This window comes from Eulemur rufifrons, chromosome 1, assembly GCF_041146395.1.
Source record: "Eulemur rufifrons isolate Redbay chromosome 1, OSU_ERuf_1, whole genome shotgun sequence".
Lineage (NCBI taxonomy): Eukaryota > Metazoa > Chordata > Mammalia > Primates > Lemuridae > Eulemur > Eulemur rufifrons.
Genome location: NC_090983.1, coordinates 24,313,356 through 24,337,293, shown reverse-complemented (window position 1 = coordinate 24,337,293; position 23,938 = coordinate 24,313,356). Strand labels below are relative to the sequence as shown.

The 23,938-nt window shown below is 35.1% G+C and overlaps 1 protein-coding gene across 1 annotated transcript in view; it reads right to left on the bottom strand.

Moving 5' to 3' along the window:
* Positions 1–4,562: 4,562 nt before the first annotated feature.
* ACADL (acyl-CoA dehydrogenase long chain) overlaps positions 4,563–23,938 on the bottom strand; it is a 40,755-nt gene continuing 21,379 nt past the window's right edge. Inside the window, exons 6-11 of the mRNA XM_069467603.1 lie at positions 22,529–22,693; positions 19,603–19,704; positions 18,508–18,621; positions 11,518–11,645; positions 9,012–9,098; positions 4,563–4,855 (exon numbers count right to left, since the gene is read on the bottom strand). Of these exons, the coding sequence (XP_069323704.1) occupies positions 4,762–4,855; positions 9,012–9,098; positions 11,518–11,645; positions 18,508–18,621; positions 19,603–19,704; positions 22,529–22,693 (690 nt within the window). The 3' untranslated portion in view covers positions 4,563–4,761. The remainder of the gene's footprint in view (positions 4,856–9,011; positions 9,099–11,517; positions 11,646–18,507; positions 18,622–19,602; positions 19,705–22,528; positions 22,694–23,938) is intronic.

Below are 23,938 nucleotides of genomic sequence, written 5' to 3'. Positions count from 1 at the left end.
GCTTTGTGCTCGACAGTATCCAGAGTATATAAAGAACTTTCAAAGCTCAACATTAAGAAAACAAGCAACCCAAATAAAAAATGGGCAAAAGGCCTGAATAGACAATTCACGAAAAAAATACACAGAAGGCAAATAAGCACATGAAATGCTATTCCACATCATTAGACATCAAGGAAGTTCAGATTAAAACCATGATGGCATACCACAACATACCTATCAAAATGGCAAAAATAAAAAATAAAAGTGCTGGAGAAGATTCAGAGCAATTGCAACTCTCACAGTGCTGGTAGAAAGGCAAAATGGTACAGGCACTTTGGACAACCAGGTTGGCAGTTTCTTTTAAAGTTAAACATACACTTACCATCTGACCCAACAATTCCTCTCCTGGGCATTTAACCTTAGCAAGATGTTAAGATTTAACCTTAATCAAGATGTCCTTAAGCAGGTGAATGAATAAACAAACTGTGGTACATTCATACAGTGGAATACTACTTAGCATTAAAAAAGAACCACCTATCGACTCATGCAACATGGATGGATTTTAAATGTATTTTGCTAAGAGAAAGGAATCATTCTCAAAAGTTTACATACTATATGATTCTGTTTATATAACCATCTCAAAACGAGAGATTAGATCAGTGGGTGCCAGCAGTTATAGGTGTGGAGAGGGTTGACTATGAAGGGCATGAGGCAGTTTTTTGGGTGATGGAACTCTTCTGTATCCTGATTGTTGTGGTAGTTGCATGAATCTACACATGCTAAAATCCAGAGAACCAAAAAAGGTAATTTTATTGTATGTATGTATACCAAAAAGGGCAAAAATGTTGTATGCTAATTTTAAACATAAAATTTGTAAAGAGAAGGAAAAAAGAGAAAAAGGAGGACTGTTATAAAATAAAAGACACTTACAAGACAATACAACCAAATACAAGTTGTGGACCTTGTTGAGATCCTGATTTGAACAAACTATTAATACAAAAGGCATTTTTGATACAATCAAGGAAAATTTAATGTGAACTTGGAATTATATGCTAAATTTAAGTTTTTAAAGTATCATAGTGACCTTGTGACTATGTAAAAAAAACTTCATCAGTTAGATACAGATTCTGAGATATATTTGTGTGTGAAGTAGCATTAAGCCTGGGATTTGCCTTGTACATGAGAAAAGTGGGAGGGATTGATTAGTAAATGTTGAAGCTAGAGGTTCATTATATAGTACTCTATTTTTTAGTATGTTTGAAGTTTTTCATAATTTTTTCTTGGAAATGAAATTTTAAAACATAGAAAACTTCTTTTCAACATTTATTTTAAACCAGTAGACATAGGCCTACAGTTGGTCTCAATCTTGATGTCAAATCTTTCCAATGACTCTAAATAAATTAATGCTATGTGTGCCAAAATTAATACTGACATGAAGAAAACAGTCTCCTATTTAGTAAAGATTTGCAGAGTTAGATTTTAAAATAGCAAATCGAAACATTTTTCAATGATACCATCAAATAAATAAAGGGCAAGAATAATTTTAAAGCAATAATTATGATCCTAAAAATCTCAGCCAAAAAACAAAATTGCTCAGGCTTTTAAATTCTCATTAATATTTACACAGTGTTGCTTTCTCGCTGTGTTGGTCCAGCCTGTTCTTTTGAGCATTATTATTATTTATCATTTCTTGAGCACTCAGCACTGCGTGAGATACAGCTGATAAGTTCCCTCCCTAGGGGACAACAATCAAAGCCACACAAGCAAAACACAAAGATTAGCTGTTTAAGAAATGAAAACCAAATGAAAGGTTAAGAAGCACACTCTGAATTTTTTGCTTTCAGCTTTAAGCCCATGATACAATACATGTTTCTTTTAGGGGTAGGAAACAAGACTGAAGTTGGTAAGATAAAGAAAACTTCTGGCTTAGAAGAGATAGAAAACATCCCAGAGATCACCACAAGAGAATATCCTACCTTAGAAACAGTATCCTACCTTAGAAACAGTTTCACTTTCTGCCGTATAAAAATTACTAGAATCTATTTCTAGCTCTAGAGGACTGTAATCACTCTGTGTGTTGGAGGAGGAGGGGCGGGGGTGGAGGCAGAGAGGGAGAGAAAGAGATGGAGATAGATTTAGGTCTGCCCAGTAGACTTTTCTGTTTCTTTTCTTTTGGTAATACCATGCTCTGCTTCAGGGACTGCTTCCCCCAGTCCACATATTCCTCATGGGAATGTCAACCAAAATGCATTCCTCCTCTACCTTATAATGACATTGTGCTGAAGGATGCAGGCCTGAAGCAGCCCAAGGTCATTTTTACAGGACTCATAATAAACTTCTCCTACAGTGTCCATTAGGCCACTTTGCAAAGAAAAGTACAAGTAAATGGATATAGCATAAATGCGGGCAGTTCTAAGTCCCAGAATCAGGCCCTTGAGACCCTACTTGTTACAGCTCTTCACACTGTATGAGCTAGTCCACAATCCTTTTAAGCCAGTGCATCCAAATTTTTGCTTAGGATGGTTTGAATTGGGTTTCTTTTGTCATCTGCACCAGAAAGAATCCTGAGAAGTTAAACAGCTTGCCCACATTTCCTTCAGTGGCTCCTAAATGGCAGAGTCATCGGTCATATCCAGGTCTGCCCACCTCTACACAGTAGGCTTTTCCTACTGTGCTAATTTACTTTTTATCCCCCAGATGTTTTATTCCTAAAATCTAGTTTCCCTCAAGATTGGGAATGGAAGGGAAAGGGCTGTGCTGGGGGAAGGGGGGTTGTGGATATCACTTCCTGGTAGTAGAAGGGAGATGAAAGCTGCAAATACAATAATATCTAGTAAGAATTTATTTTAACCTATTTTGCATGGTTATTTAATGCATATGAGAAAGAACCTAAGCTGACAACCATACAAGAGCAAATTAAAGCTGTGTAATTCTAGGAAAGAAGGTATGAAAATATTTTCCCTTCCCTCTGCTCTGTCCAGTTGTAATGATTGTATTTTTTTAAAAAAACGTTTAATATCAACAATACCAAATAAAATGTTTAAGTTTTCTAAGTTGAACAAGAATACATCTACTTCCATTTTAAAGTTACTTTATTCACTATCTCACCACTATATGAAAAGAAAAACAAGTACTGAAATGATAGTTACATATTAAATTAGCAGTTTATTTTTTTATAATTACTTTTAAGTCTCGAATCAAATGTCATTTCTTCACTTTCCAATTTTGAATGCTTACTTTATTTCTTTTATTGCATTTATGATTTAAACTTACCTTGTTTGCTTATTTACTTCTTACCTTATTTATTACTATTTATTTGTTTATTCACTTATTAGCAGTGACCTTGCCAGTTTTGTTTGCCTTCATGGTATTTTTAACAGCCTGGTTTACAGAAGACACAAAGTATTTGTTAAATAAATAAATATATTACACTGTTGCAAAATAAAAGCCACTTTACTTTTATGTGCTTTATAGCTATAAATTATACCAGTATCTTGAAATTAAAGAATGAGAGATAATTCTGTGTTCCCCTAATAAATGAAATTTGAATGGAAATCTATCAAAGCTCAGGTGTCAGTAGTTAAGAGAGCCAACGGCATCCTCTGGTTGGGATTAGGCAAATGCTTAGTTGAGTCCTAGGGGTTTGGTTTTTTTTTTTTTTTTAGAATATTTAAGAAATTTCATTTATTTTATTTTTTTTATATTTCAGCATATTATGGGGGTACAAAAGTTTAGGTTACGTATATTGCCCTTGCCCCCCAACTCCTGGATGTATACACCCATCCCCTCCTCCCCCACATCTGCCCGACACCCAATTAATGTTATTCCTAAATGTGCTCTTAGCTGATGATCAGTGAAACCAATTTGATGGTGAGTACATGTGGTGCTTATTTTTCCATTCTTGGGTACTTCACTTATGAGTATGGGTTCCAGCTCTATCCAGGAAAATATAAGAGTGCTATATCCCCATTATTTCTTATAGCTGAATAGTACTCCATGGTATACATATACCACATTTTATTAATCCACTCATGTATTGATGGGCACTTGGGTTGTTTCCACATCTTTGCAGTTGTGAATGTGCTGCTATAAACATTCGGGTGCAGATGTCTTTGTTATAGAATGTCTTTTGTTCTTTTGGGCAGATGCCCAATAATGGGATTGCTGGATCAAATAGTAAGTCCTAGGGATTTTGATGCAATAGGGTAGGAAGGTTTCCTGCTCCAACTCAGAGCAGCCCCTCACTTAGCAGCATTTCACAGAGATATTCTGCACAAGCTTTTGTTTGAAGAAAGGGTTCCACTGCTTAAAAACAGGGGGCTGGGGCAGAGTGGTAATAACCACTGTTATAGGCAATTTTGAGCAAAAGGTATCTGACATGACTTTACATTCTATTTATTTTTCCCTTTAAAAGTCAATGTGCTATCTTATTAATGTTCTTCTAGTATAACATTAAATTATTACTGCCTCAATTTTAAAGATTTAAGCATTCTATTCTTTTTAGAATTTTAGAGATAAATGAAACACTAAGGCATTTAGATTCAGAAAAACTTTATCTTTTTAATTATATAAAAAATTAAATCTTATATTGGAGAATTTTAGAATCTTTGGATTCAAAGGTTTCTCCTTCTACTGTGTCAATCTTATATTTGATTTCTTCCTTTATAGAGAGAGTACATAAAAACATGTTTAGTGTTTCCCCTTCTTTCCAGGTTATATTTTATCTTGAGTAGATTTAAAACCAGATTAACTGTAATAGGATTCCAGGATGTGGGCAGATGTCTACTTGTCAAGGACGATCTCTCTTGCAATCAGCTCCTTCATTATTTCGTTGGTACCACCATAGATTGGCTGAACTCGGGCATCCACATAAGCTCTGGATAAATCAAAAGATGATTGAATGAATAAATGAAAGATATTAGAAATAGTAAATTTTGTCTCACCAGGTAACTATTAATTAAAGCATTCATTTAATGAAATCCAAACAATAAAAATCCTTCATAAATTATTCATTTTTCCAGTATGGCATTCATCATAGATTGGTATAATTGTGAACAATTTATTAAGATATTGATAATAAGTATAGCTTTCTTTTAGTTTGCTTCAAGAGATTACAAAGTCAAATTAACATTTATATTTCATCTGATTTAACTTTGTAAAATTCAGCACATATAATAGCATTCTTTAAAAGTCTGCTTGAGATTTAGAAATGCATGGAATGTCTTAGTTTCTTATTTCTTTAATGTTATCTTAAAAGGTTTACATCCAGAAAACAAAAGAGAAAAGAATTTATATACTTTCAGGCATCCCCTTAGATCCCGCCACCTCAACCACCACCAAAAGTATCAATTAATGCTTTAGAAAATATTATTTCCAGAAAATTAACAAGCATTTTTTTAGAAATAGTTAAAAGTCATTCCAGTGATGAGTAGGGTTAAAATACTAAGTGGCTGAGTCCATTGCCACAAAAAACCTACAAAAAATATTATCAGGGATTCACTTTTGATAACCATGATGGCAAACATGCCACTGTATAGCTGTTTTTATCTTTTCTCATCTCCTTTTATCCTCTTGGCTCTGAGATCCGGGGAATAAATATTAGTATTGTTTTGCAGGTAAAGGAACTGGGGTTCAGAGAAGTTAATACATTTACTAATTAATGGTCACTAACAGACAATTGGCAGACTGGAATGAGGATGAGGTATTCTGCCTCTTTGGCAAGTATCTTTTTTATTGTATCACAGCACTTGCCATGGCCCAGGCATTTAGGGCTAGTTATTGAGCTTTGGACTTTCTTAGTAGACAAAATTCAAAGATTTTTTTTTCCAAGTATAAAATCTTGGTTTTAAAAAATTTACTGTTTAGGACAAACTAAATGTGCCAGGTCTCTAAGAACATGACCAATTCTGGACTTATTCTTCTCCATATGCATCAGAATTTCTTACAAACATGGACACTTGGTAAATATTTACTGATTTGATTTACTGTATTATGAAGGATATTTAGAATCTCAGTACTTTCTGATGAAAGTTTTAAAAGCTAGAAACATTTATGTTTTCAAACATATTTTTTTCTGAACAGATTCTGTTGTTCCCCACGAAATCCAGCACCTGCATTTCAAGGACCCACCTACCATTTCAGCCAACTACAGTAATCTCAAATTTTAGACATTTTTGGACTGAGTTGGGCATTTTTTTTTCACATTAAAGAAGTTCCAGTGGAGTAGGTAACGACAAAGATCAGTAGACCTTTTATAGGTTACTAATTAAATTTAGTCATCAACTAAAATTAACAGAGAAGGGCAGCAGCAGAAATGTTTAACCACACTGCAATGAAGCTTTCTATCTCAGGCTGGCCTTCCTAGCATAGGGGAGAAATCTTCAAATGGCAAAGCTTAAACCTCACTTCTCACAGGCCCAAGCCTGTGTAAGACTGAGATAAACCAACATGCTGAAGACCAGTTATTTAAAAAGGACAAAAACAAAAAAGCAAAAAAAAAAAAAAAAAAAAAAAAAAAAAGCACCTCTGTAACCGAAATATAAACAAATAATGTAGCTTAATCTGGGAGATACAAGAAACACAACGAGAATGATTTTTTTCTATCAAATTGAAGTCTGCACATTACATCCACATATTTCTCAATGTGTCTAACTTGGTTTTTTTGATATTAGGATTAGGTAATATACGGGGAGAGAAATGGTAATCTAGATTCACACAATCTTTGAACTAAAAAGCTGGCCAAGAAGAGTGATTATTATTTCTTAAAGGGAATGTAAGTCTCTCAAACAGAAACCAGGGATTTCAAATAAGCCACCAAGCCACAATTTTTGCTTGCTACTGACCTGAAAGAATTGACTCTGAAGAAACAGAGACCAAGGCTTACTCCACATTCTAATCTTAAACCATCTAGATGGTTGCCTCCTTTTCATCTAATGTCTTACAACCTGAACTAAACTATACAAACGTTGAGGCATTACATAGCTTCTGTTCTTAATGTAATTTTAATAAAATGTTTATTTCCCTCATCAAGGACTATAACCATATCAAATGCTTTCAATTATGCTTGCCAAAATGATAAATTTGAAACGCTGCCAGTTTGAGTATGGGTTTGATAATGTTCCCCTTTAGATATTCTATATTAAAATAAAAATTAGAAAAAAGTTTTTAGAAGCCCATAACATCCTTATTTTCAGATTCAGAACTAAACTGGACTTCTCTATATGAATCAAAAATTTCCTTGGGAAAATTTTATATACTGAAAATATTGCTTATTAAATAAAAGGAAACTTATACTTTCTAGGGTAATAAGGAGAAATGCAATGAGGCAAAAGACTATGGGAAGAGGGAAAGAAGAAATATGGAAGAGGACACTGTCTATTTACAAATTGGCACTGAGTCAAACTGATAAGAGTATTTATATATAATACAATAAAAAGAAGTGCACTTAATTTCTTTTAATTTGAAGGAAATAAAAAATATGTTTGACTGGGTATAGAAGGAACACACCTCATTACAATAAAAACCATATATGACACCTCCACAGCAAGTATGCTAAATGGGGAAAACTGAAAGCCTTTCCCCTAAGATCGGGAACAAGGCAAGGATGCCTGATTTCATCACTGTTATTCAACATAGCACTGGAAGTTCTAGCTAGAGCAATCAGACAAGAGAAAGAAATCAAGGGTATTCAAATTAGAAAGGAAAAAGTCAAATTATCATTGTTTATAGACATATGATCTTACACTTAGAGAAACCTAAAGATTCCAGCAAAAAAACTATTAGACCTGATAAAGAAATTCAGTATATTTGCAGGATACAAAATCAACATACAAAAATCAGTAACATTTCTATATGACAATAGCATACAATCTGAAAAGGAAACCAAGAAAGTAATCCCATTTACAATGGCTACAGATAAAATAAAGTACTTAGGAATAAACTTAAACAAAGGAGTGAAAGACTTCTACAATGAAAACTATAAAACACTGATGAACAAAATTGAAGAGGACACAAAAAAATGGGAAGATGTTCTATGCTCATGGATTAGAAGAATCAATATTGTTAAAATGTCCATACTACCCAGATCCTGTGAAGTTTGGATTTGGTGCAGGGGCCACACTCAAGGATCTAGAAGGCCACATGTGGCCCCAAGGCCGCAGGTTCCCCACTCCTGCTGGACAATAATTTCTTGAGTAATACCTCAAAAGCACAGGCAACCAGAGATGAAATGGACAAATGATATCACACCAAGGTAAAAAGCTTCTGCACAGCAAAGGAAGTAACCAACAAAGTAAAGAGACAACCCACAGAATGGGAGAAAATATTTCAAACTACCTATTTTTTAAAGTTTTTTGTTAAGACAAGGTCTTGGCCGGGCGCGGTGGCTCACGCCTGTAATCCTAGCACTCTGGGAGGCCGAGGTGGGCGGATCGTTTGAGCTCAGGAGTTCGAGACCAGCCTGAGAAAGAGCGAGACCCCATCTCTACTAAAAATAGAAAGAAATTATATGGACAGCTAAAAAATATATATATATAGAAAAAATTAGCCGGGCATGGTGGTGCATGCCTGTAGTCCCAGCTACTCGGGAGGCTGAGACAGGAGGATCGCTTGAGCCTAGGAGTTTGAGGTTGCTGTGAGCTAGGCTGACGCCACGGCACTCACTCTAGCCTGGGCAACAAAGTGAGACTCTGTCTCAAAAAAAAAAAAAAAAAAAAAGACAAGGTCTTGCTATGTTGCTCAGGCTGGTCTTGAACTTTTGGCCTCAAGCGATCCTCCCACCTTGGTCTCCCAAAATGCAAGGATTATAAGCATAAGCCACTACGCCCAGCCTCTTTACTTTCTTTAAAAATGATAAAATTCCAGTGGTGAATCAATACAATAAATATGCTTCCTTTTGTTTGAACACATTCTATCTGTAGTCAGTTAAAAACTGCAAAGATTTCACACCTTTTCTCCTCTATATTTGATGTATAAAGTAATTTTCCTTTTTCTTCACATCATTAAGAAAAGTGTAACAGAATCACCATACTCACCTTGCAATTGGGTACTCCCACATATATCCCCAACCTCCGTGGAGCTGCACACAGTCATAAGCTACTCTGTTTTGTAACTCAGATGCCCTAGATGATCAAAATAAAGAGCAGAAAAGGAACATTTAAAATGGATTTCCATGAGCTGTTTCATAATCAGGAAACTATAATATTTATGATTATTTAAATGTACACATTTAACAAGGAATTAAAATGGCATATTAGCCAATCAAAAAAGATGAAAAAAATTACATATGAAATAAATCACAAGAGAATTTTTACATAAAGAATATCTTTTTTATCAATTATATTTCTGGCTAGGTTTCTGGTAAGGCTGGAAACAAAAGGCAGAAAACTCGGACTATTAGGTTTTGGCAATTTTAGGCTTGAAAACGATATAGTAAAGACTTGAATTTGGTCATTTGGGTTTTCTATATGAGCTAAATTACTCAGCCCTCCAGTTCCTTTTGCCTTTGTAACATGTCTTTTTTCTCCAATGATGTCACTTTCTACCTGAAGATCACAGTTCTGAAATTCATCATAAAAAATTTATTTTAGGGTTCTGACTTTTCAGAAATAAATTGAAGGTGAAAGTGAAAACCTAAGAGGGTAGACTATTGAAGTACATGCCATCATATATAGGTAACTTATAACAAAAATATCTGGGGATAATTACTCCTGAAATGTGTGTGTGTATGTGTGTGTGTGTATAAAAATGTGAAGTACTTAAGAAACATTATTTTCTGATTGTATTACAGTTCTAACTGGTCTGGATTTTATTCACCTTAAAATAAAAATATAAGTTAGTTCAAAATTCTTTTCTACTTATTTTTCAATAGTAGGAAACATAAAGCAAAAGTAACATAGACACATTTTTCTATTTAATTAATATTTAACTCAAACCATAGGACAGGTAAGGATGTTCCTAAGAAATATATTAACAGTATAATTATTAATATTACCAGACAAGACTCTGGGGACAATAATATTTGGAATTTGATGGGTTTTTTGTATTTGGCAAGTATTTAGTGAAATATTTACTGGGTTATACCTAGCTGTTTCCTCTGCTTCAATGAGACATACCAGTATGTCTATAAACCTCATGTTTTCAAAGAACAATGAGGTCAATAGCTATCCAAACTCCTCTTTTCTAAAAATATCTAAAATTTTTATACATTTTTCCACCATAGTCAAAAGAATTCATAAATGTAAATATAAAAATTCTCCCCTAAAAGTGCAAGTTCTCAATAATTCAACATTACTTTTCAACCTGGAAATTTTTTTATTATGGAATCATTACATAAAGCACCAAATATTTCCCCTCTTCTACTTATGACCGAACCGAACACAAGTTAATGAATAATGACAGGAATTTTTTCTAGGTTAGTTTTGGGCTAATGAGATGTGAAAATGTTTCTTTTTAAATAGAAGAAACCAAATCCACTTCCAGAATCTGATTTAGACTGTATGTTTTCAAGTCTTAAAATATACAAAAGCCTTATAGGGGTCTTTTTTCAATTAACTCATCTTTAACACCATTGCTAATCATCTTTAATTCAAATGAAAGTTTTTCTAAATGTAACAGAACATTTTTCCCCTTTCACTTAATAGAGCATGTGCAACTTTTGATGGGACAGTAAATTCTTCAAGAATTTTTTCTTAGATCTGGAAAACACCTTAAATAGAAAAATCCTGTCCAACCTAGTCATTTCACAGATAACAAAAAGTTTTCCCAGAGAGAATTAAGTTTAATTATAGTTATTTAATGAAAGAATTGGGACTCTATCCCAAGACTCCTAAGTTTTACTGTTTTCTTTCAACCTCATTATGCTACCACTCTTTGGATAATTTAAAATGAAATCATTACTTGTATAAACTAATCAGTCATCCTACTTAATTACTTTTAATTATCCTACTCTTAATATTTGATTTTCAATAGTAAGTTAAGAATTAAATACCAGGCCGGGCACGGTGGATCCGTGCACTGTGGATCCGGGCACGGTGGATTACGCCTGTAATCCTAGCACTCTGGGAGGCCGAGGCGGGCGGATTGTTTGAGCTCAGGAGTTCGAGACCAGCCTGAGCAAGAGCGAGACCCCCATCTCTACTAAAAATAGAAAGAAATTATATGGACAGCTAAAAATATATATAGAAAAATTAGCCAGGCATGGTGGCGCATGCCTGTAGTCCCAGCTACTTGGGAGGCTAAGGCAGGAGGATCACTTGAGCCCAGGAGTTTGAGGTTGCTGTGAGCTAGGCTGACGCCACGGCACTCTAGTCCGGGCAACAGAGTGAGACTCTGTCTCAAAAGAAAAAAAGAATTAAATACCAATCTGAATAATTTTTAGCACATTATAAATAGGCTTGATGGGACTTCTCAGCATTTTTTTATTTTATTTTTCACTTACACAGCCTCTTCCTTTGAGACCCTTAAGGCTGAACGTAGAGTTGGCAGAATTTCATAACAGTTTGAGCAAACACCATATTTTAATTACTGTAGCACGCATACCAATATTTTGCCATGGAAGCAGTGGGAGAGTCCAGACGTTTCGTTGCATGCAGCTGGAGACAGCTGTCCACAAAAGCTCTGGTTACACATATGTCTGTTTTCAATTCCGCTAGTTTATGCTGTACCGTCTTGAGTTTAAAGGAAATAAAAGAAAAAAATGAGCATGGTAGAAGTACAAATTCTGACTCACCTAGCGTATCAAAAGTTATATGATAAAAGATCTTTAGAGCAAAACAAAAGTGAAATTACTGGGTTTTCCCCTCCATAAAAAGAGCATATGTTACCAAATCAGCTTAAATTTAAAACTCACTATATTTCAGTGTTAAGGAAAATTGTACTATAATAAAAGGTGCAAAAATAGATAGATACATAAATAATATCTCTTTTTAGATTCTAAAATCTAGAGCATTAAGGGCAACTACGTGAAAAACAGCATGATTTTAATATGTGAGCACCATCTGGTGGTACAGTTTTTTAGGTGCAGCGGTTGAAAATACCTATTTTCCTCCAGAGACTAAATTCTGGAAGATTTATTCGCTATTAATGAAATTGAAATTACATACATTTCCCAATTCCGCTTCTAACAGCTGGAGGGACCAGAGGGTTCTATATGTTCATAAACACATACATATTTATTAGACATTATTTTATATTGCAAAGTATTTAATCTAGATCTGCAGAATGCAATAGGAGAATAATGGAATCAGAGCACTCAAGAGATCAAAGTCTAGTGCTCTGCAACCTCTTCCATCCCTCCCCAATCTCCCCCCACAATTGCTTGTCTGGCACAGACTCTAACTCGAACTGAATGGTCTGGAATTGTCATGGTTAATATACCTACATACTTGCCTCCTTCTGTGGGCAATGGAAAACCCATAGTATTTTTGGAAATCATTCCGTTTAGACCATCCTCAATAGTTCCTGACTGCTCTCACTTCAGTCAAGTTTTATTTCATTCCTAACACTTGGCTCTCACACCCTGAACTTTGAGTTTACATCTCTTCTCTTTGGCACTGACTCTTAAACCTCCTTCACAAAATTGGACTTGAAATACTGGCTTCCTGCTTTGGGTAGCCTCCAAAAGTACACCCCATTCTAGTAGACTGCTTAGGTCCAAGGTCTGGATACGGTCAACTGGCTCTATCTTCTTTGTGAAAATTCATATGGAAACAGAGTTTTGATCATACTACCGCAGAATTTATGAGTGAGACAGACCTTCACTGTAGCTAACAGAAGTCATAAATATGGACGTTAAAGAGAAAGGTGGTGCAGTGAAACTCAAACTAGCAATTAAGTGCATCTCACCTATGCACTGGCAAGTCCAAAGCCACAATTGAGTTCTCAAAAGAGGACTGCAGGGCTAGAGCCTCAGAGGATGCTGGGCCTGCTTTTACTGGTGGCTATAACAATTCTCAAACCACAAAACTGAATCTTTCAGTGTCACTGGCAGTTGGAACAGTTTTCTTACTTAGCATTTCTGGAAAAGAATAGAATGGAGTGTAATAAGACCCAGGACCAGGCAAGACCAGGATGTGTTAGGTAGAGTAGGAGCTCTGAGGAGCAGATTTCTCACAGGATATCAATATAACTACTGTGCTGACAAAAAACCCAACTGACTGTCTTTCCCTGTTCTAGAAACAGAGAATGTTACTAGCATCTAATTATTCCCAAACCAAGCAGTAGGAAGGCTGGCACCAAACTCCTTCCATCTCTGTTTCCTGGCCCCTAATTCTGAACAAGCTGGGTTACATCAAAACTTTCTTCCTCTCTCATTCTTTCTTTTACTTTTTCTATCTCCATTTCTATTAATTATATATTTGATTAGGCCAAATTTCTACCGTTTAATCAGCACAGTTTCCCACTCCCACCCTACACATTCAAGTTCACAAGAAGTGAAAAAAGTAGGAAAATAATCTTTTATATATATTGAAAAATAGATGAGTATATATTCCATGAAAATCCCTGAAGCTGAATTCTAAGCCTACTCCTGGCTTAGTTCAATGACACTATCATATTTCATCTGGAAAACAAGGGGGATCTAACAAGTCTGGAGATAATTTTGACCTGACATGATAATCACATTTGAAAATTTATGCGCTATGTACAGTATGAGAGAATCAAGATCTCTAAGCCTGATTCTCTCACACAAGTGCTATTCTAGGTGAATGCTGGGAGCTTTTAGAAGCCGAAGTTAAATTTCAGACAAAGATAGAATCATTTAGAATTCTTGCTTCAGTGCATTCAGTGAGGTCCAGAGGTCCGAAAGAAAATGTCTCCAAGAGTACGTAATTTACTCTGGGGATAAAGAGATTAAATATTTATGTATTCTTGGTGTTGAGCTGGGTATTACTAAATAGATTTGGTCTTTGCTCTTCACCGCAGACACTGAATCATGCTTTCTGAAATCATGCCTTAATGAATGGCAGGTAATAACTGTACCACACATTTTGTGAGTGATCAACATGTTCATAGCAGTATTTTTAAGTCATTAATATTCACTAGTAGATACTCCTGAAGATAGCATCTTAAGAAAATTCTTCTGAAGTTACTAAGTGGACTGGAGAGAGTCTCTTTCAGACTTCTGAATGACAAAATTCTTAGAACCACAGAATTATGGAATTGGAAGACACCTTGGAGAGTTTATCTAGCCCAGTATTCATTGAAACAACACCATTGGCTATATTATCATACATTATTATTTAAATATAAAATAAAACAAATTAGGTTTGCTACCTGATTTTATAGCTAATTAACACCATGCTCAAGGTCTTAAGAACTAGATATTCCTGTTTTGGAGGCATGGAAGGAAGAAGTGCTATTTTTTTCCTCTCCTATTCCTGTCCCTAATACTTTGTGCCCTTAGAGTCAAGAACACATACCACATAGGAAATGACTAACCAAGAGCTCTCATTAGAAAAGAACATTCCATTTTCACTTCATTGCCCACTGGGTGAAGGAAATAAGAAAAGAAAAAATGTCCATCTACTTTAAACTTCTGGGCAGTAAAAATAGTGTTTGGTTTAAGCGTGTAGGTTCTGGAGTTAGAATTCTGTGTAACTTGGGGCACGTTACTTAACCTCTCTATGCTTTAACTTTCTTACCTGTAAAATGAGGATAATTAAAATACTTATGTAGGGTTGTGGAGAAAAAAATGAAATAATTCATTTAGCACAGTGTTTGGCACATAGGGAGTAGTCAAAAAATGATAGCCATTATTATTTACCATCTGAATTTTATGGTTTTATCTGTTCTATGGAAAACCATGAGACTTTATATCAACTTTGTAGACTATAGATTTTTTTTTAAATCTCATAACTATTACTACATCAGTATGGTAGGTCTCTATTCTAAAAAGGAAAATAAATTTTGTGACATGCATCTAAATGGTCAGAAAGGCCCCAAATGTTCAAAATTCAAAAATAACAAAGAAAAAGGAAGCTGAATAGTTATATGGTCATAAAATGACATTTGGCCAAGTATAATGTAACATTTAAAGATCTTCTATTTCAACTGAATAGGTAGGACTGTAGTATATACCCAGCTATAGAATAGGAGGTGTAGGTATGAATAGTCCATCTTCTCTGAATATATTCCTAGCTTGAAATATGAAAATATTATTCAAAGATATTTATTTAGATAAAACAAGAAGATTAAAAGAAATATCTCAGAAATCCTAGAACATATACATATATTTGGAAAACAATACTACTAGCTAGCAACAATGTACCTGTGGAAGCAGAATGCTACTGCCACCTACTGAAATTTCAGTGAACTACCGTTGAAAGGAGGCAACAATAAAATGACGCTTGTGTTGAAAAGGAAGGATTAAAACTATTTCTTTTCTTTTTGCTATCAAATAGACTAAATTAATATTTTAAAAGAATATTTTCCCCTATGGGAAAACAGTATAGACCAATTTCCTATTTCCTTCATGGTTAAATGTGTCATTCAGGCAATCTGAGTAGTAGATTTATCTTTCTTGTAATCTAATAAGAAGTCCATAAACACAGGAAATGTAGATTTCCAAATGGATGAAAAAATATCTCTGTTTGGTTCGATTGTTATAGTATCCAGAATAAGAATAAAGGCATGGGTGTTCTAATAAACATTTTTGATGTGAAAGTGGTAGTGGTTGGATTTCAGAAGCAAATGCTACTGATTCCACTTTGGCCACAGTTGAGAAAGTTGTATCACTTCCTTCATATTGTCAGGGGCCTACAGTGTATATTTCCAGAGTCATACTTATCAAATTACATTTGAGTACATAACCTTTTTTGTTTTGTTTTGTTTTTTTGAGAGAGTCTTGCTCTGTTGCCCGGACTAGAGTGCCATGACGTCAGCCTAGCTCACAGCAACCTCAAACTCCTGGGCTCAAGCAATCCTACTGCCTCAGCCTCCCGAGTAGCTGAGACTACAGGCATGCACCACCATGCCCGGCTAATATTTTATATATATTTTTAGTTGTCCACCTAATTTCTTTCTATTTTTTTAGTAGAGACAGGGTTTCACTCTTGCTCAGGCTGGTCTCGAACTCCTGAGCTCGAGCAATCCTCCTGTCTTGGCCTCTCACAGTGCTAGGATTACAGGCGTGAGCCACCGCGCCTGGCCAGTACATAACCTTTACAAGGCAATAGTATGTACTTACTCAGTGAAACAAAAAGGAATACATAATGTACGTCAGTATTTCTTGATGGGAGATTATTGGTATTTTGAGTGAGACAATTAGTTGTAGTAAAAAGCTATCTCTGAATTACAGGACATTTAACAACACTGTTCTCCAAGGCACTATACAAGTAACACCACCAATCACTGTGCACCCCCCATCCCCAACATTTCTAAATGTTTGAGGGAAAGGTTAGTCATAAAGGACCGCTGATATGTGTAAATCAGTGATCCATAAATGAAAAGGAATAGAAAGTATAACATCCTTCCTCTTAAGGAAATCACATTAAGCAAGTCAAATCACACTGTTTTTTAAAATGTTTTCTTGATTGTGTGCTTCATTTTTAGAGATTCAGAACAACTGTTTTAGGTCTGTTATGTCAATAAGAAAGGATGTAAAGACTGTTTTTCAGGATGGAGAAAAGTCAGTCTGATGACCATATATTTACCACACAGTTCCCAAAATGACATAGAGATGGTCCAGATCAGGAGCAAGAGGAAAAAGTTGATTATAAGTTCCCTTACATTGGAAGAAAATAAAACAAGACATTACATAAGGGAAAGATAATAATAAAGCTAAATTTAATGAGGGCTTACTTTGCTAGGCAATATTCCAAGCACTTTTTGTACATTATCCCATCTAATCATTGCAGCAACCCTATGAGGGTAGCCACTGATAGTGTTCACAAATAGGAAAATATTTCTATTTGTGAATAAATTTTACAAATCTTAAGATTCACAATGGTAAGATTTTATAATTTTACAAATCAAATACATTTCATACATTTACAAACAAGAACATTTCTGAGAGAGAACACAACTTGCCTAGACTACAGAGATTCAAGTAGCTGTGCTAGGACTTAAGCCACACTTGAACAGAATTTCTATAATGCTGGTCCTGAAAAGCTTCCAAGGTGTATCATTTCTACCTTTCCCTTCACAAAGCCTTTCAGCCAAAGTCATTCTACTTAAAACTTTTCAAGTAGTATTCCAACTCCAGGGTATTTTCCTGGTGAGATATTTCACCAATTTGATTGAATGCATTACTTATAAACCCTTCATTTAAGAAGAAACTAGACAGTCTAAAATCTATTAATAATTGACATGTTGGATGACTGTGGACACCATATACTGAGCTCTTTTGCAAATACTTAAAACTTCCTGGCAAAACCCAACCTTACATAAACGTAATTATCTACCTTCTCTGTGTTTATACGGGGGCAGCTAAATCCTTATAGTAAAGCTGATATGCAAAATAACAGAAGGTACCATTGTACATTTATGATCACTAACCTCATTTGGGTCCTCAACACTGCCAGCAGGCTGTGTTTCTCCAGTTAGTTCATTCTCACTCTGAAGAGGGTATTTCAAACCTTCCTTGCTCTCCTTGGACACTTCCATGCCCCCTTCACTCACTTTTCCTTCAAGAACTAACTTTCTCTATTGTTCTTTAAGGAAATAGAAGTCTTCTGAAAAGAACTTTTGTAGTTTTCTACCAACAGGGCTATGCATTTAACTGAACCCCCACACCCTTCCTTTCCTCTTTTCTTCCTGATACAATGGAGGAACACCTCTCCTACGGAGATGGGAAAGTCTATCTTTTCACATGTGTCAGTACCCACAACCTTACCCTTTCTCAAAGACCCTGTTCATTTGATTATCCCATCCACATCTACAATCTTTCCCTCCTTACAAAATCCTTTCTCTAGGTATTAAAATATTCTCTCGTATTCCCATCCTAACAATAACAAAAAATTAATACCCCCCAAGTATCTCCCTTGAGTCCCAAATCCTTCTCCACCCTCTCCCCTCTTCTATTACCATCCTTCCTCTCAACTACCATTGACAGCCAAACTCAGCAGAGTTGCCTGCCATCAGTATCTTTACTTCCTTCTATTCCTCTACTCTGGCCTGCCACCCCCCAATTCTGCCCCCATTAATGGCTCTTGCTAAATAGTCTCCACATTATTATATCCAAAGGGCACTCTTCATCCTATTTTTCCTCGAAGCAGCATTTGGCCCCACTCCCGCCTACATGAAATCCCCTTTCCTCCTTTGCTTCTGTGACAACACTCTCCTGGTTTGCTTTCTCCTTTCTAACTATTCATTCCCACTCTTCTTTGTAGTCTGCCTTTTCCATTCCACCTTTAAATCTTGTAGTTTTTTTTCATGGACTCTGCCCTAGGACCTCTTCTTGTCTTATACTCTACTCTTTCTCCTTCAGTGATTTTCACCTTATATGAAAATTACCCCAAATTTGTTTACACTAGATCCACTTCAGATGAGTAAATTGATATCACCTAATATTAAACCATATGACAAGCTTACCTGTATGTGGGCAACTGTTTTCCCAAAAGCTTTTCTTTGTTTAACATAGTTCCTGGTTTCTTCAAACATGAATTCAGAGGCTGAAATTCCCAACTCAGCAATTAACAACCTTTCCTATAATATAAAAATTGGGTCTTAAACATTATTCTAATTATACAAGTGATTTTCACTCAATTTCATTTATGAAAAATCCTATAAATAATCTTTATAATAAACTCTTAATGATTAATTTATTTATTAATCTTTATAAGAAAAGGCTCCTACAGGGGTTTATGAGATTCTTTTGACATATCTGTAAGGATAACCCTATAAAGTAAATCCTTTATTTTTATGAATGCTTGTCTTTATTATATGTATGTAATTTATTTAATCCCCCCTTCTCTTTATTCATATATGAGCAAAGAAATTCCACAGTTTTTAAATTTATTTATCTCTGTGCACCAATGTAACATGTGCCTGTGGAAATTAACATTTTTAAAATACACAGGTTAAATTCTATTAGTGTAAAAGTAGCCTCAGTCAGTTTAATTCCATCATGCTGGTGATTTTCATATTCTATTTAAGTGCCAGTGTTCCTAGCCCTTGTTCCCAATTCCATGTTTACCCCATGGCAAGGCAGCCACCAGGCAGGTGTACTCACTTACATTGGCATCCAAGGCTCAATGACCACTTGGCAACCACATTCCAAAAACTGCTTGGGGACTGACGCTATGTAGCTAAAACTTTTCAGTCTGAATTTAACACCTTTTCTTTTTGATTCACAGTTGGTATTTAAAAACTTTCAAATGTTTTGGTGAAATTTCCTTACAAAGAGCTAAAAGTTCTTGATTTGCAGTTAAGAAGCTAAAATCATTCCAAGAAAGAATCAAGGAACTGAAATACCTATTGTTCCTACACTTTATAAGCATTGATTAGATATCTCTGAGTTCAGTTATTTACTTATCTAGCCTATAAAACTCATACTTTTACTACAATTTTAATACTCAAACGATTGGCTATTTCACAAATTTTGTGTGCATAGATTTATATAGTTCTATATTGTTCTATTTCAGTTCGTTATCTAATCAACAGATGGAATCTTTAAACACTTCTAACCTGTGGAAGCTCTTGCATGAGGTAATAGAAGCCTTTATTCTCTTCTCCAAGTAGGGCACTAGCTGGCAATCGTACATCTTCAAAGAATAGTTCTGCAGTATCCTAAGAGACCAATGAAACAGAGAATGATCTTAATTAAATCTCCCAATAACCCAAATGAAGGGTATCCAAATGGGGGTAGAAGAGGTCAAACTTTCACTCTTTGCTGACGATATGATATTATATCTAGAAAACCCCAAGGATTCAACCAAGAGACTCCTAGAATTGATAAATGAGTTCAGCAAAGTCTCAGGATACAAAATCAATGCACACAAATCAGTGGGTTTCATATATGCCAATAACAGTCAAGCTGAAAATCAAATCAAAGACACAACACCTTTCACAATAGCATCAAAAAAATTTAAATATTTAGGAATATATTTAGCTAAGGAGATGAGAGACCTATATAGGAAGAACTACAAAACACTGAGAAAAGAAATTGTAGAGAATGTAAACAGATGGAAAACCCTACCTTGCTCATGGATCAGCAGAATCAATATTGTTAAAATGCCTATACTATCTAAAGTGATCTACAGAATCAATGCAATCCCTATCAAAATACCAACATCATTTTTTGCAGATCTAGAAAAAATAATTCTATGCTTTGCATGGAACCAAAGAACCAGAGAAGACCTGGTATACCCAAAGCAATCTTAAGCAAAAGGAACAAATTGGGAGGTATCAGTCTACCAGACTTCAAGCTATACTACTAGGCTATAGTAACCAAAACAGCATGATACTGACAAAAGAACAGAGATATAGACCTTTGGAATAGGACTAAGAAACCAAATATAAAACCATCTTCATATTGTCATCTAATCTTTGACAAGGCAGACAAAAAAATACACTGGGGAAAAGAATCTCTATTCAATAAATGGTGCTGGGGGGTAGGGGATGGGTGTATACCTACATAATCAGTGCAAGGCGGGCACACTGTCTGGGGAATGGACATGCTTGAAGCTCTGACTTGGGGCAGGGGTGCGGGGCAAGGGCAATATACATAACCTAAACTTTTGTACCCCCATAATGTGCTGAAATAAAAAAAAAAAAAATGGTGCTGGGAAAATTGTATACCCACATGCACAAGACTGAAAATGGATCCGCACCTCTCACTTACAAAAATCAACTCACCATGGATAACAGACTTAACCCTAAGACATGAAACCATAAGAATGCTAGAAGAAAATGTTGGGAAAACTCTCATAGACATCAGCCTAGGCAAAGAATTTACGAAGAAGACCCCCAAAGCAATCACAGCAGCAATAAAAATTAATGGGATCTGATCAAATTAAAAAGTTTCCGCACAGCCAAGGAAACAGTCATTAGAGCAAATAGACAACCTACAGAATGGGAGAAAATATTTGCATGCTACACATCTGATAAAGGGCTGATAACTAGAATCTGTAAAGAACTCAGGAAAATCAGCAAGAAAAAATCAAACAACCGTATCAAAAAGTGGGCAAAGGACATGAACAGAAACTTTTCAAAAGAGGACTAATGTCTAACAAAACATATGAAAAAATGCTCAACATCTCTGATCATCAGGGAAATGCAAATCAAAACCACAATGAGATACCACTTATCTCCAGTGAGAATGGCCTGTATCAAAAAGTCCCAAAACAATAAATGATGGCATGGATGCGGAGAGACAGGAACACTCATACACTGCTGGTGGAACTGCAAACTAGTACAACCTCTGTGGAAAGCAATATAGGGATATCTCAAAGAGATACAAGTAGAACTACCATTTGATTCAGATCCCATTACTGGGCATCTATCCAAAAGGAAAAAAGTCATTTTGTAATAAAGACATCTGCACTTGAATGTTTATGACAGCACAATTGCAAAGATGTGGAAACAACTCAAGTGCCCATTAATAAATGAGTGGATTAATAAAATGTGGTATATGTATACCATGGAGTTATGCTCAGCCACAAAAAACAATGGTGATCTAGCACCTCTTGCATTATCCTGGATAGAGCTGGAGCCCATTCTACTAGATGAAGTATCACAAGATTGGAAAAACAAGCACCACATGTACTCACCATCAAATTGGTATTAATTGATCAACATATATGTGCACATATGGTAGTAACATTCAGCAGGTGTTGGGCAGATGGGAGGGAGAGGAGGGGATGGGTAAATTCATAACTAATGGGTGCAGACCGCACTATCTGGGGAATGGGCATGCTTGTAGCCCTGGCATGGGCGACGCAAAGGCAATATATTATAACCAAAATGTTTGTACCCCCTTAATATTCTGAAATTTAAAAAAAGAAAATAAATAAATTAAAATAATAATAATAAAAACCTCCCAATAACCCAATGAGGTTACTGTAATTTCCATTTAAGAAAAAAACCAAAAAACCAACAAATTGGAAGCCAAATTGGAGTGGTTAATTGGAAGCCTAGTAAGTGGTAAACAAGAATTCAAATCCAGGTTCATCTGATTCTAAACCTTGTAGCTTTCCCACTGCAATACACTGTCATTCTGTCTGTAATATTGTCCAATTCTCTAGGTACTAGGTACTAAGGATTTCCAATACATATAAAGAAAAACCTGTGTTTTTGGGAATGAATAGAAAAACATTTTCTGTTCTTCACCATTTTCTTCAATACATTTTATAAATAGATGGCTTACTGCCATTAATTTTGCCATTTCTAAAGCAGATATTCAAAATACCCTGACTTATTTCCATTGCTGACCACCAGAGAAAGATACAGGGGCATAAATGGGAATAAATCTCCATTATTATTTCTGAAAAGCATATTTTAGGAATTCAGCATAGGAAGGTATAATTGTGCCACATGTAATACTCTATATGTCTTCTAGATGATTAATAGGAAACTCAATTATTACCTGAATATGATCTATATTATGACTTACCTGGGCTTTTAATCCCATTTTATGTAGCTTTCGTCCCTTGATAAATCCTTTCATTCCATTTTCCACCAGAAAAAGGCTAATGCCATGGGCTGGAGAGCGAGCTTCACGATTTGTGACTGCTACTACAATCACAACATCACTTAACCACCCATTAGTGATGAACACCTGCAAAACCCCAAGTACACTGTAATGCACCACAGGAATTCAGATCCATGTGCAAGTTATGATTAGGGGAAGCATACTCAAGAATACGAAAGCAGACAAGATATGTTTTATACCTCTCTCAGTACCCTATCCAAGAATTTGCAAGGTTGATTATTTACACATGAAGTTATCAAGGATCAGGGAAAGATTACCCAGTGCTTCAAAGAATGAAACCTATACATTTTCTTCTCATTATTAATATTATAAATAATAATTAACAGAGATTTTTTTTAAAAAAAAATAAAACCAAATTATCTATTAAAATGATAAATTGTATTTTAGAAGAAAGCTATTGATAAGGGAATCTGCTCTAAATGGCACTATTATTAAAGTATTTGTACTCTTAGATTTATCAGTTTTTGAAAAGGCCTAGTTTTGTTTTTTATAATTCATGGCCTCCTTTTTTCAAAATGGCCTAAATAAGAGAGACTATGATTAAGGAGGAAAAAAATCACAAACTAAATAGGAGAAATTATCAGATGATATTGATTCAGAAAATGAAATACACTCAGAGCAAATATTACTATAACTTTTCATTCTGTGTTTTTTCTGTGTCATCTGAACCAGTTTCATGGCTTTAGTTGCCCTCTACATGCTGATTACTACAACAAGTCTGTATCTAAGCCACATTTCTTGCTAGGATCTAGACGTGTGTACCTACCTTCCTAACAAAGTTATAAGAGAATACTCCTTGTAAATAGACTTTCTCAGTTTCTTTCCTAGTTATGACAGTCAAAATTTGAATACAGCTGAAATTATCCCTAATGAGGGCTAATATTTTTTGAGAGGTATTAAATGCTTATAAAATGACAGATCCTCATGGTAGGTATTATATAGATAGGATGCAAAGTTAACAAAGAAACAGAAAAAAATAATTCTCCACGAGTACATAATACAAACATCATTGTGAATTTCCTTTCTCATCTTTTTTCTTTTAATATAGTTAAAATTATTGATGTGTGCATTTTAAATCCTGCTTTTCATTTAATATTAATATGTAATTATTTTCCTATACTGTTAAAAACTTTGTGTCAGTATTTTAATGATTGCATATTAGTTCAGATGTACTATATGTGCTTACACATTCTTTTACTTTTACTTGCTTTTAATTGTTTTTACTATTCCTAATGGAATTTTTGAAACAGAGTCTGTGGTACCTTTCCTAGGTGGTTCCCACAGAAGCTCATAACTGAGCAGACTAGGCCT